The 11,906-nt window shown below is 38.9% G+C and overlaps 1 protein-coding gene and 1 long non-coding RNA gene across 2 annotated transcripts in view; both read left to right on the top strand.

The window, feature by feature from the left end:
* Positions 1-4,683: 4,683 nt before the first annotated feature.
* snta1 (syntrophin, alpha 1) overlaps positions 4,684-11,906 on the top strand; it is a 52,157-nt gene continuing 44,934 nt past the window's right edge. The window contains exon 1 of the mRNA XM_034695453.1: positions 4,684-5,144. Within this exon, the coding sequence (XP_034551344.1) occupies positions 4,862-5,144 (283 nt within the window). The 5' untranslated portion in view covers positions 4,684-4,861. The remainder of the gene's footprint in view (positions 5,145-11,906) is intronic.
* Positions 6,291-8,220, top strand: LOC117821335. Its single transcript, XR_004632957.1, has 2 exons — positions 6,291-7,332; positions 7,403-8,220. It is a non-coding gene; the product is annotated as an uncharacterized LOC117821335 (long non-coding RNA).

Below are 11,906 nucleotides of genomic sequence, written 5' to 3'. Positions count from 1 at the left end.
CTGTCTTAATACACTTCAAGGCACTATACATACGTTTCCATATGACGCGCAACTTTCTGCAAGGTAACATATTGCCACGTCAACTCCCAACTACAAATGTGTTTTCTATGAGATGACATCTATTCCTTTGTGTCTGAGGGGTCCTTACAAATCCTGTTGGTCCATTCATTGTATCTTTGAAAAAAAATATGAAGGCCTGGCACTGTGAAAAATAGGCTGGCCACCTGCCATACACATCACAAAGGAACAGACTGACAGATGTATAGACAGGGGGTCAGATGGTCAAACACTTTGTCATAATGCAAAACATCATTGGGTAGAAGCACTGCTTAAGTCAGGCACTGTCGTTGAAGCCCCCTATTCATGCTGCTGAGCTGGCTGTATGTGTTGATCTATACATGTGCTAAGTACTACATCTGGGGTTTTTTGATCTGAACAAAGAGTTATATGAGGTAACAAGGAGACATGTATATAATGTTATTTAACCCAGTATTTTGTTCTTTAAACCAGACAAGCTATATGACTGTTATACCCAACCTAAGCCCAAACTCAATGTAAAAAATGGAGAGTATGTCTAAATATAACATTAATTTATATGGCTTGAGGTTAACATAAAATCTTAAGAGGTCGTTATGCTAGAAGACTGTCATTCAAGTACATACAGAGTAGCATTAATAAGTGTAATCTATTTGATGCCACCTAGATCTAAAATTCCTAATTCCGTCCTCTGTCTGATTTCTGTCATGGAAGTGTCTTTCACTAAGCTGAATTCAAGCTAAATGTCAATGGCAAGCTCTCTGGGTGTTTTTAAAAGTAAACTTAAGACTTACCTTTTTAATCTAGCTTTTAATTTTGAGTGATTTATTTTTAGCCCTGGACTGCATTATTATTATTATTTTTATTATTTGTATTATTATTTTAATCATTATTATTTTAATCATTGCTTTAACATTTATTTATGTTATTTAATTATTTATTTATCTATTTATTTCTTGTATTCATCTGATCTTGTTAACGCTACTTTAATTTTAACTTTTCTTTCCACCATTACTTATTTTATTAATTTTACTGAATTGATTTCATTTTATTTTTAAGTATTTTATTTATAATCATGCCTTTTATAATTTTAACATTGCTGTTGTTTTCTGTCTCTCTGTTATTCTGTGAAGCACTTTGGGCTGCATGTTTTTATGTATGAAACGTGCTATATAAATAAAGTTGAGTTGAACAACAACAACAATAATAATAATAATAATAATAATAATAATAATAATAATAATAATAATAATAATAATAATAATGGTAAAAAAAATAATAGCAATGGTAATAAATAATAATTATAATAATGCATTATATATATATTTTTGGAATTATTTATGTCTTTTTTAGAAATAACACCAGCTTTTCAACTATTAATATTAGCCAAAGACTATGCAAATATGATGCAGGCACTGCTCATAATGGTAAAGACAATTAATGTTTAGCTTCAGCTGTTTGGAAATGATTTTTCTTCTAAAATATAATATGTTGTTAAAATGAGACATTTCTGTCTTTGAGTCCTGGAGGACATATTTTTCTATCTGTTATGATCAATGAAATTTGAAAGCTGTATGATTTCTACATGAGCTCCCTACGTTCATTCTATGCAGGGTTGTTTATTTAAAAGATATTTAATATTTACTTGGCATATGGTTGGATACATAAATGTAATAACTGAAGTACCTTTAATCCTGGGACAGATGTGGTGGTTTAATTTTATCTGGTGACAAAGTAATTGTATTGTTAATCTTATACTGAAGAGATTAAAACAGGACACGTTTTATTATTAATCTTTATAATATGTTGCTTGAAAAGGTAAATAGGAAAATAACTGTTTATCAAAATCTGCTTTTGTTATCATGCGTGCTGTAATCAAGGATGTGTTTTAAAAAACTTCCAAACAATTGTATAAAATCATAAAAATCTTCATATGATGACAATGTCTTTGTCTGGGCCACCCTCTAATAAATGGTCTGCTTTGATGTAATGTAGTAGTTTGACCACTAGAGGGAGACATGAGATCGGGAAAACAAGTAGGTCAGAACAACAGTTTGTAGCTTCTGTATTTCATTCCACTGATGCAAGAAATTCAGGCACAGAAAACAGAACTGTGAGTGCACACCAAAGCAAACATGAACTAGTCACACATTAATTCTGTAATTAAAGGTAACTCATCTGCTTGGCTGCTTTATGTAGAAAGAGGCATCTTTAAACACTCTGTACGGGCTGAGAGCAATTTTCAGCCAGTGATCCCAAACTTGTTTTCATTAAGGGAACAACTGCCCACCCAGAAGAGCTGTTTTCTAAAATTGGGTGCAGGAACTTCTCTGCTATTTCACCTGTTGTGAAGCAGATGCAGCTCACACAGGCTGCAACACACACACACAGCAACACACACACACACATACACAGCTGAAGGCTGGCTGATTACTTGCAGATGCAATAGGGCATAAAAAATGTGGACTGCTTCATCAGCTTGTTTCAGTGACTCACGCATGTTCTTAATGTCTACTCGCCGCAATTAAGTGCACCTCTGCTGACTCACCAGGACAGTGAAATACTTATCTATGTTGAGTTGGATTCAAGGCCAAGAAGAAAAGGCTTGGTCATAGGATATTAGTGCTGAAATCTATGCGGTATATGTTTCAGACTGAATGTAGGCAGTGTTTCTGTTCTCTCTGAACACACGTTATCAAAGAAATCTGTAAAAAAATAAAGATTTGCATAGTTTTTTCTGTAAATGCGGCAGAATAATAACCATGGTCTGAAACAGCATGATGGAAAGTGGAGGGGGACGTAGAAAATAGAACAAAATAATACAAGGACAAGATGAAGAAGTTATTTAAATTTGGCCTTTTGGCACAAATAAAAAAAGAAGTAAATAAAACGTTATCAGAATCAACACACTCCACTGGTTGGCAAAAATCTTCAGATTATATATTTTCAGAAAAAGCTTCAAACCCCAGGCACTCCTCAGAAATGGTTGCCCAATTCTGAGATCATAACGCTGCCTTTAACATTCATTTTCAACTCAATCCATTAAACTCTAAACGACAACCTCCAAACTTCTGTGTCAATTCTAACATCCTCTGTCCCACAAGGTCTTTCACCTCGGTCTTAAGGAATTCCCAGTCTGGCACATCAAGTCCTCTGGTTTTGGTCTGTAGCCAGTATTGATTGTTTTTTTTGTCAGTGCTCATATACTGTGCTGCCAACTCATTTAGTGCCTACTGGAGAGAAGCTTTGTGCAACCACTCTTAAGAGAACATCATGCTCATCTAGTGTCTATCTATTGTCAGATATTTTCTGGATATTGATTGAACGATACAGATTGACTAAGGATCTGTTGTTACTCTAGCTCCAGCTTGTGCAAGACTGAGATGTATTATTAAGCATCTGCTTGTTTAAGGCAAACCCTATATTTTATTTTGTTAAACTGCCTTACGTTACAATCCTAACCTTTAAAACTCCATTGGGTTCAAGTACAAAGACTCAAAGAGCAACATGAACAGTTTTCTTTAGTATAACCCAGGGGTTCCCAAACTTTTTGGCCAAAAAGTTGGTGCCAAAGACTCGCAACCCCGACTGTCCCTCAAAGTGATTCAATGTTGCTTTCATCTAGCTGATCTTAGCCTACATACATGCACATGTGGCTGTGTTTCCTGTGCTGCTATGAAATAAATGCTGCTACTGATCCTCCAAAGACAACGCCCTGCTCAAATGCACGAGCGCCGCTGCTTCACGAACATATGATTGTGACTGAGTCAAAACCGGTCCTCAGCACATCGTTTGTGTTTTGCACTACGTCAACTCATGTCTCACTCAGTGGTAAGAAAACATCAAAACATTAGCATAGTGAAAGCTAAAATAAAAATAAACAAACTTGAAATATACACGCAGGAGGCGGGCTGAATGGCAGGACGGGATTTGATTGGTTTCATATTTTGGCTCCTGATGGCAGGGATTGGTTGGTGTTTTCCCAGGTTTATTCTGGCTGTAGAAAGTGGCTTTTTTCGCTCTTTTTTAGGAACAGATTATGTATTGCTTGCCATTGGGACATAGAGATCACTTCAACCAGTATAACAAAAAGTGTATCTAAATCTGACTACCATCCCCAGCTTTAAGGGTCATCTATGTATACATATATATTAACAGTAATGGACAAAATATCAAAATATGACTGTCTCGTGACCCCCAAGTGGGTCCCAACCTCCACTGTAGAGAAACCTTGGTCTTAACCATATAACAGTACGCATATTTTCTGTCACACGAGTTCAGACTGAAGACGATTGGAGGATTTCATGCCTGATAAATTCAGCTCTATCCACTGGAAAGGCAAAGCTTTGAGCCATCTCTGGCTTGGGCAGCACTATTGATTTTGTTTTCTACGTGACAGAACGTCTGTATATATCAGTGCAGTGATTTTGTGTCTGTTGGGCACATTGCAAATGAGATCTGTGATCTGAGCCTGGGTGGCTCAATGCACTTCAAATAAATAAATAAATGAATGAATCAAAACTTAATTATGTGTGACTCACGCGCACACAGTTCATTAATGGGGAACTCGACAAGAAGCTCTTTGAACTTAGAGTGTCTGTGTCAACACCGTTGCTAATCGTATCACCCTCAATTAACTTTACTTCTTATTACTGGGTAAACCTCTTTGGAGGCGGACAAAGTGGGGGAGAGAGAGGGAAGAGTGTGTGCGACTGTGACTGTGACTGTTTGAGTGTGTGTGTGTGCCCCCTACCCCATCCCTCCACCCCCTATCTCTTTACAGGACTGCCAGCCCGTCTAGAGTTATTCCAGGAATGCGTTGAACATGGCTGCCGCGATGAAGGCACAGAAAACGGGGCTGCTGGAACTTCGAGTGACCGTGGACCGTTGGATTCGGGTGTTGGCTACACTAACCGAGGACACGCTCACTGTAAACCCCGGGGAGGGTGCCGAGGAGCCCGCGAAGCCCAACCCGACTCCCGCCGGTGCTATCAACGGAGACCCCCCGAACCTCAGCTCTTCCCCGGTCCCGGAAACCATCACCAACGTGAAGCGCACCGTGCGGGTTATCAAGCAAGATGTTGGAGGACTTGGAATCAGCATCAAAGGTGCGCAAAATGCTAAGAAAACCCGGCTAACTTTATGAGCGAGGAGTCAGATTCAGCTGACTCAAGTTTTGGCTCACTAACTAACAGAGTTTGAGGACAGTTTCTGTCAAACTACCACAACAGAACCGTCGACTTGTCAGTTAACGAGGCTAACTTCAAACGGACAGTTACGTCGTTTACACACACGATGTATTTATCTCATATCTGAAGTTTCACTCGGTTTTAATCAATGTTAGCAATGCAACAGTCGCTAAATACTTTCAGGGTGTGTTGTTTAAACTGAGAAAAAGTGACAGCTGTGATTACCTCAAGCTGTGTCTCACCTCTAAAGGGAACCATTTCACTGTCCCACCACAGTCACTGGAGTTGGCTAACAGCGAGTGTCGTGTAACGTTAAAGCTAACTTAGCCGTTATTTGACAGCGTGACTTGGCACACGGCAAACTTAGTCTTAACCAGGGGTGGACAAAGTACACAGCTTCATTACTTAAGTCAAAGTATAGATACTCCAGGTCAAATATTACTCCAATACAAGTGAAAGTTGCTCTGTCAGATTATTACTTGAGTTAAAGTACTGAAGTACTTGCTTTTAAAAATACTTAAGTATTCAAAGTACTTCTTAAAAAATCTCAAAACGTTGTATTTTCACAAAGCATACGTGCAAAAAACGTTCTACCAAGCACAGACAACTTAGTTTGAAATGTTCATCTGGAATTAAACAAATGTTACGTAACTCAACACGCTTTCTCAGTTTAGACAGTTAATTTTTGTATGTTTGAGCAGAGTGGGAAACAGGGTGAACATTTCAAACGATACGTATATATCACTCTTCATATCAAAAACCTCTGAAGATATGGCCATGGGTGCTCACGTGGAGAACTATAGCCATTATAACATCCTCTAAATCAACTGCCTGATCTGTATGTAATGTGCTCTGTGTTTGCTCCACATTCAACCGTGGAGACGCCCGATATACAGGTATGACTAAACCACTGAGACAAACAGAACTACACAAACACAGTTCACTGTAGAGTAAAAGTAATAAGTTTCCCCAAATAATAATACTCAAGCAAAGTACAGATTCTCAAAAACTGTACTTAAGTGCAGTACTCAAGTAAATTTACTTTGTTACTGCCCACCACTGGTCATAACTTACTTAGTTCAGAAAATTGGGAAATACATGTTCGTTTTGGGTTTCTTCACTTTGCATGATATAAACAAAAACTTTAAACTAAAATTAAATCATTATGACAGGATAAAGGAGTGAATAAAACATGGATTCATGCACATTAGGGCGTCCAAACTGTAGACCCACGATGTTAAGAGGATAATACCAGAAAAGAGAAACCAGGAAGCATCATTTCCTCAGGAGTCATATGGCAACAAAGTAAAGAAGATTTTTTTTTGCATGGTTTTATCTCAAATTTAGCAACATTTTTTGCATGTTTACAACAATTAATAAAACATGCAATTTTAGATCATTCTAAATTTTTAGTATGTTTTGGAAGGCATATCGCGACCCCCCCCATCCGTGTCTTGCGACCCCTCCCTTTGGGAACCTCTGCTATATAATAAACTACTAGTGTATCTTTTCTGATGAATAAGCAAATATGATGCTCTACTCTACTCTCTAGATTAAGTGAATATGCCACTGCCGCTTTGTCATACTTATCCAAGAACTTTTTCTCAAATCCCTCCAATGGGAGAACTTCCTGACCTCCCTGTATCTTAAAATTCAGGCGTACATACCTGTGATGTGTATTGTAGACCTGATAAAGGCCTCTTTCCTTGTTCTATTTCCTCAACCTGCAGCAACAGGCTGCTATCAAAGTGGAAATCTCAATGCGAAGCTATGTAAACATAAATATAGTATAGAGCCCTGTGGTACTGCATTAACTCTTGATATTAACACTAATGCAAATTTAGTTAGCAATTTTGATGCTGAGATAAGAGTTCAATCTGCTTGGTTTGCATTTCACCTGCTTGTACCACTTTCCTTATGTTGTGGATGTGATTCATGTAATGAGAGGCCATGTGTTTGTGTGTTATAATTATGCTTAAACCTGCATGTGTGTGAGTCATAGCCTCCACCTCTTCTACAGGTCTGTGGTTTGTGTATTGAAACAGGAAATCACCCGGCCCTTAGCTGATGCGCGGGGTCGTTTTGATGGACAGCTGTGGACTTGACGGTAGTCATATAGCAAAGTTTTGGTGTCGTTGCCACCGCTGGTTAAATGCTAATTTCACTTTCCCCCGCAGCTGCCAATAACAACAACAACAACAACAACAAAAAGCCAGCCCCTAATGACATAAATGTAAAGTCCATCTCTGTGAAAATGGGTGGCTTTGAAAATCAGACAGCATGTTATTAAAACAAAATCATTGCTGGCACCCTGCTGGCACGCCATTGTTGTGATGCTGGTTGTTCAAAGGCAGCGATGATGAAGAGATGGAGGAAGAAGGGTGTAGCAGAGGGCCGAAAAAGGGAAAAGCAAGGCACAACCAGCAGGCCGTAGATGAAACAGGACATGGAGCATGCGGAGGAGGTCAAGCAAGCAGACAGGGAAAAGAAAGAAAGAAAGACAGAAGCAGGACAGCGGCAAGAAAAACAAGGACGGAGCAAGAAATAGTAAAGTGTCAAAAGAGAGTCAGGGTGAAGCAAATGAAATAACAGGTAAAAGTTGCTGTGGGGCTGGTTGAAACCACATTGAGAACAGCTGAGAGGAGCAGCCTGCAGCAGGCAGTTGTCATTGGCCAGAGATGAAAGCTATGTGGCGAGGACTGGAGGACCTGACTAGTGTTAATTTTAGGGAGCCCACCCCAGCAAACAGGAAAGCATGGAGGCAGTCAACCTTTACTCTCACTCGGCTAAATTTAAGAAGAGAAGCTTGGAAGTAAGGCTCAAGGTCTCTAGACGGACCTACTTGTCAGAGTAAAAGAAGAAGCTCTATTTTTTGAGCCACTTAGGTGTGGAGTTGGTGAGTTTACACCACAATAAAAGTTGCTGTGACTATGAGTTTGACATCAGATAATTGGAAGTGGTATGATGGAGAAAAATAAACAATATTTGGATATAATTGCTCCCCTGACAGTGTTTAGATTGTGTGTTTTACCCTACTGAGGTGGGACTTTTTGTAAGTAAGAATCAATGATAGATTCAGGGGATCTGTGTTCCATTGAGAGCCCCCTTGAATATGCATATTAACAATATTTATGTCACTTCAGGTGTAAATTAGTGTTTCTTACTGTTTTTAAGAAGACAGTAATATTTTACACAAGTACATCAAACTATAACACAATTGTTTGTACGTTTTGTTCCAGTTTCTGTCTTTTGTGCCATTGTTCTCTGTCAGGACACTACACTGCTGAGCCAACTAAAAGCAGCATTATCACAACAAACAGCGTGTTAGCACAAAATACCTAATTAGGTACATGTCAGTGTTGTATAAACCGGTACCATTCATTTACCTGTCATGTGCAGCCCCAGTGGCTCCACCCCACCTCCACCACTACCGGGCTCCTGTCAGCTGAGTGACAGGCTGCCAGCTGGAGGGTGCTGAACTGTGTTTGACATGAAAAGTTGCGGGAGGAAAATTTGTGGGTTGGGAAGGGAATATGGGAGGATAAGGGTTGTGTAGGAGTGGTGGACATATTGACAGTGTTTTTCCTTCATGATGTCAAAGATGTTTAGTCAGGATTCATGTCAGAAACTGTTATTTGAGATTATATTTAACAAGTTAAGAGAGATGGAAAGACCATACAAGGATGGAAAGAGGTTACTTTGTGTAGTAGTCTTCTAGTTTTCTGACCACTCTACATTACATGTCACACTCACCCATTCCCACCACATTCATACACTAGTGGCAGACGCTGCTGTAAGTGCCCATTAGGGTCTGGTTTCAAGAACTGGTTCCAAGTTGGAACCAGTTCTAAACTTCTGAGATTCATGGATACGGTATGGTATGAGCATTTCAGTTCTGCTTTCCGGTTCCGAACAGCAACATAAATCCTTCAGGATTAAACCCTCGGTGAGAACTTTGCAGTCCACTGAAGATCTACTTATCTGGCAGGACCTGCTGTGCTAACATTACGTCATTTGTGGCGCCGTATGTCAACAACGTTCTGGGAAGAGAATCAAGGTGGACAGCAACTAGCGATAAAAAGTTTGGCTAAGCTTCACTAAAAAAGATAAAGACAGAGAAGTGCGACAAGTGTAGCAAAGACATTTTATGCAAGGGAGGAAGCTGACAAAGCATTTACTTCAACACTAAGTGAATTTGAGAGACTGCACTAAATCTGCCCCAGCCTAGGCTGTAGTAGCGTCTTGTCAAACTAAGGTACGAAACACAGTTGAGCTACCATCAGCACTTATGTTAAAGGGACATTTCAGTTTTTTTAAAGTAGGCTTGTATGAATTATATGTCACTAGTTATTGTACTAGTAACCATGGATGCTGGTCAGCTCGGCCCCCTTAATGAGAAACTGCTGGGAGAAGCAGCACTCAAGGTAGGATACAGTTTTCTGCAGATGGGGCTGAGTCTGCCTTGTAATTTAGCTAGTTTTGAGAGACTCTGACCCAAGCACTCATTTTGGTTTAGGTTTACGCTCCTCTGAGACATTTTATGCACTTTACTTTGCCATCAGACAGCCCATTTGTTGCAACGCAGACGTGCTCCTCCAAAGAGCACTGATAAACTGGGTCTATGATATACGTGTCACTGATTAATTTTGAATTTGGATATTTTTGCATCCCAATTTTGCATAATGTTAAGCAACAAATGCCTAAGATTACCCGGCAGACACAGTAATGTGTGTAGAGTTGTTATTTCAGCTGAGTCCTACTTTTTAGCAGCTAACACTCTGTTTTGATAAGGCTAACGTATCTTGTGGACCATGGGTTGTGTCACTATGCAATATAAAACAATAAGACGTCAGTTGTCGTAAACTTATTACAATTTGAAGCAGAAGGCAAACACAGGGTTAATTCAGCATTAGCAACCCCTCAGCGGTGTTGAAATATTAAAAAAATTGAAAGCGAAAACAGTCCAACAACGACGTCATGGAATAAGCTGAAGACATCTTTTGGTTAATTTGTTTACTTTAGTTATTTTTATAATAAAAAGATAATAAAACAGTGTGCAGCTCTTTTATCTCTGCGAATACAAGTATCAGATTCGGACTAGGATCAGCAGATACTCAATATTGAAAAATCCGGATCTGGGGCCAGAAAGGCAAAAACAAAGTCCCTACTTCTCAATCAACTGAATTCACCCACCAGAAACAATTTCACCCATTCATCAACTATAATTGGATAGCACTGCTGTTGTTAAAGTGGAAAGTGCTGTAGTAAGCACTCTATCTATTGTGTTTGGTATGAGATATTAGCATGCCAGTCTTAATGAAGTAAAAAGGTCACAGATCATATTCTGAACTGGCACTCAGTGTCGGATCCTGCGCGACACGTCATCTACTCTTCATTAGATTAAATTCAACTAATTGTGCAATTGGATTAGCAACTTAGCATTAATAAGGGTTGGTTTCGCTCAGTTTTCTTTCACAAGTGTAATATTGTTTCATATTTCACTTTAATTTAATGCAAATCAAGGTACAACTGTTTTTTCCTTCCCTGTTGATTCAGGAAACCGTAAATAAATCAGGGTCATCTTGACTAGTTTTGCCAGTAATTGCTGGATGTTGCTGGCAATAAAGATGATAACTCTGCAGTTTGTGTATTGCTTGAAGTACTATTGGGCATTTATGCCCTGATTAGAGATTACAGAGCAATGCTATTCAGTACAGTTTATACAGTGGGCCAGATTGGAGGCAAAGGTAACATGAAGGTTAGAGAAGCAACTTGTGACTGAAAGGTATTCAAATTTAATCCTCGAACCAGCTGGGAGAGTTTGGCTGGGGCAGTGAGCAGGACACCGGCCTCACAGAGAAACAGGCTATTTAATTGACAGTCAGAGTCACAACTGTGTTATTTATGTAGACCATCAGAGGTGCATTTATCTCAGAACAGATTGACTGTTTTGTTCCATATTTCTCACGATTTCTTTGAAATAATTGTAAGACTGTTACAGCCCCCCAGTGTGAATATGTGGTTGCTTTTCTTTTACCAACTTTTTGCTATAAAGATGGCTCCATGAATCTTCCAGAATTGTCATGTCAGTCACATAGCACCTGTCCCTGCATAATGTACTTTATCTTTGTTATTTTTATCTCTCCTAGGGGTACTTCATGTCTTCAGTGTGTGGCCAAGTCAGAAAACTTAGTTTCCCACATTTCTGCCTTCAAGTGCATGTCATTCCTGTCACTGGATGTCATCCTTGTAAAATGTGTCATTTATTGCTCTGTAGAAAAAAAATACTTTCTCAGGATTATTTGCTGTTTAAGTTTGCATTATCTCAGGAAAAATATAAATGTAGAATATTCTTTGATGGATATTTGTTCGTATTTAGACCTACAATTTCTCAGTTATACAATTTCACAGAAAGTAGAGGTAGTGTTGCAACCATTAGCCTTGGGTGTTGTGTGTAATAGGGATGGGCAATGATTTTAAAATTTTCGTTCACTTTGTAAAAATCAAAGAGCTACTCTGAATTAGGGCTGCCACAAACGATTATTTTGATAATCGACTAGTCACCGATTATTTTTTTTATTAGTCGACTAATCGGATCATAAGTAAATTGCAGCAGCATGCAGTTACTCTTATATAACCATCATTCGTTTCCAGTTTGAAGTGTTTAAGGTATGTGCTTAC

The sequence above is a fragment of the Notolabrus celidotus genome, chromosome 1, assembly GCF_009762535.1.
Source record: "Notolabrus celidotus isolate fNotCel1 chromosome 1, fNotCel1.pri, whole genome shotgun sequence".
NCBI classification, from domain to species: Eukaryota; Metazoa; Chordata; class Actinopteri; order Labriformes; family Labridae; genus Notolabrus; species Notolabrus celidotus.
This window is presented reverse-complemented; position numbering and strand designations above follow the sequence as displayed.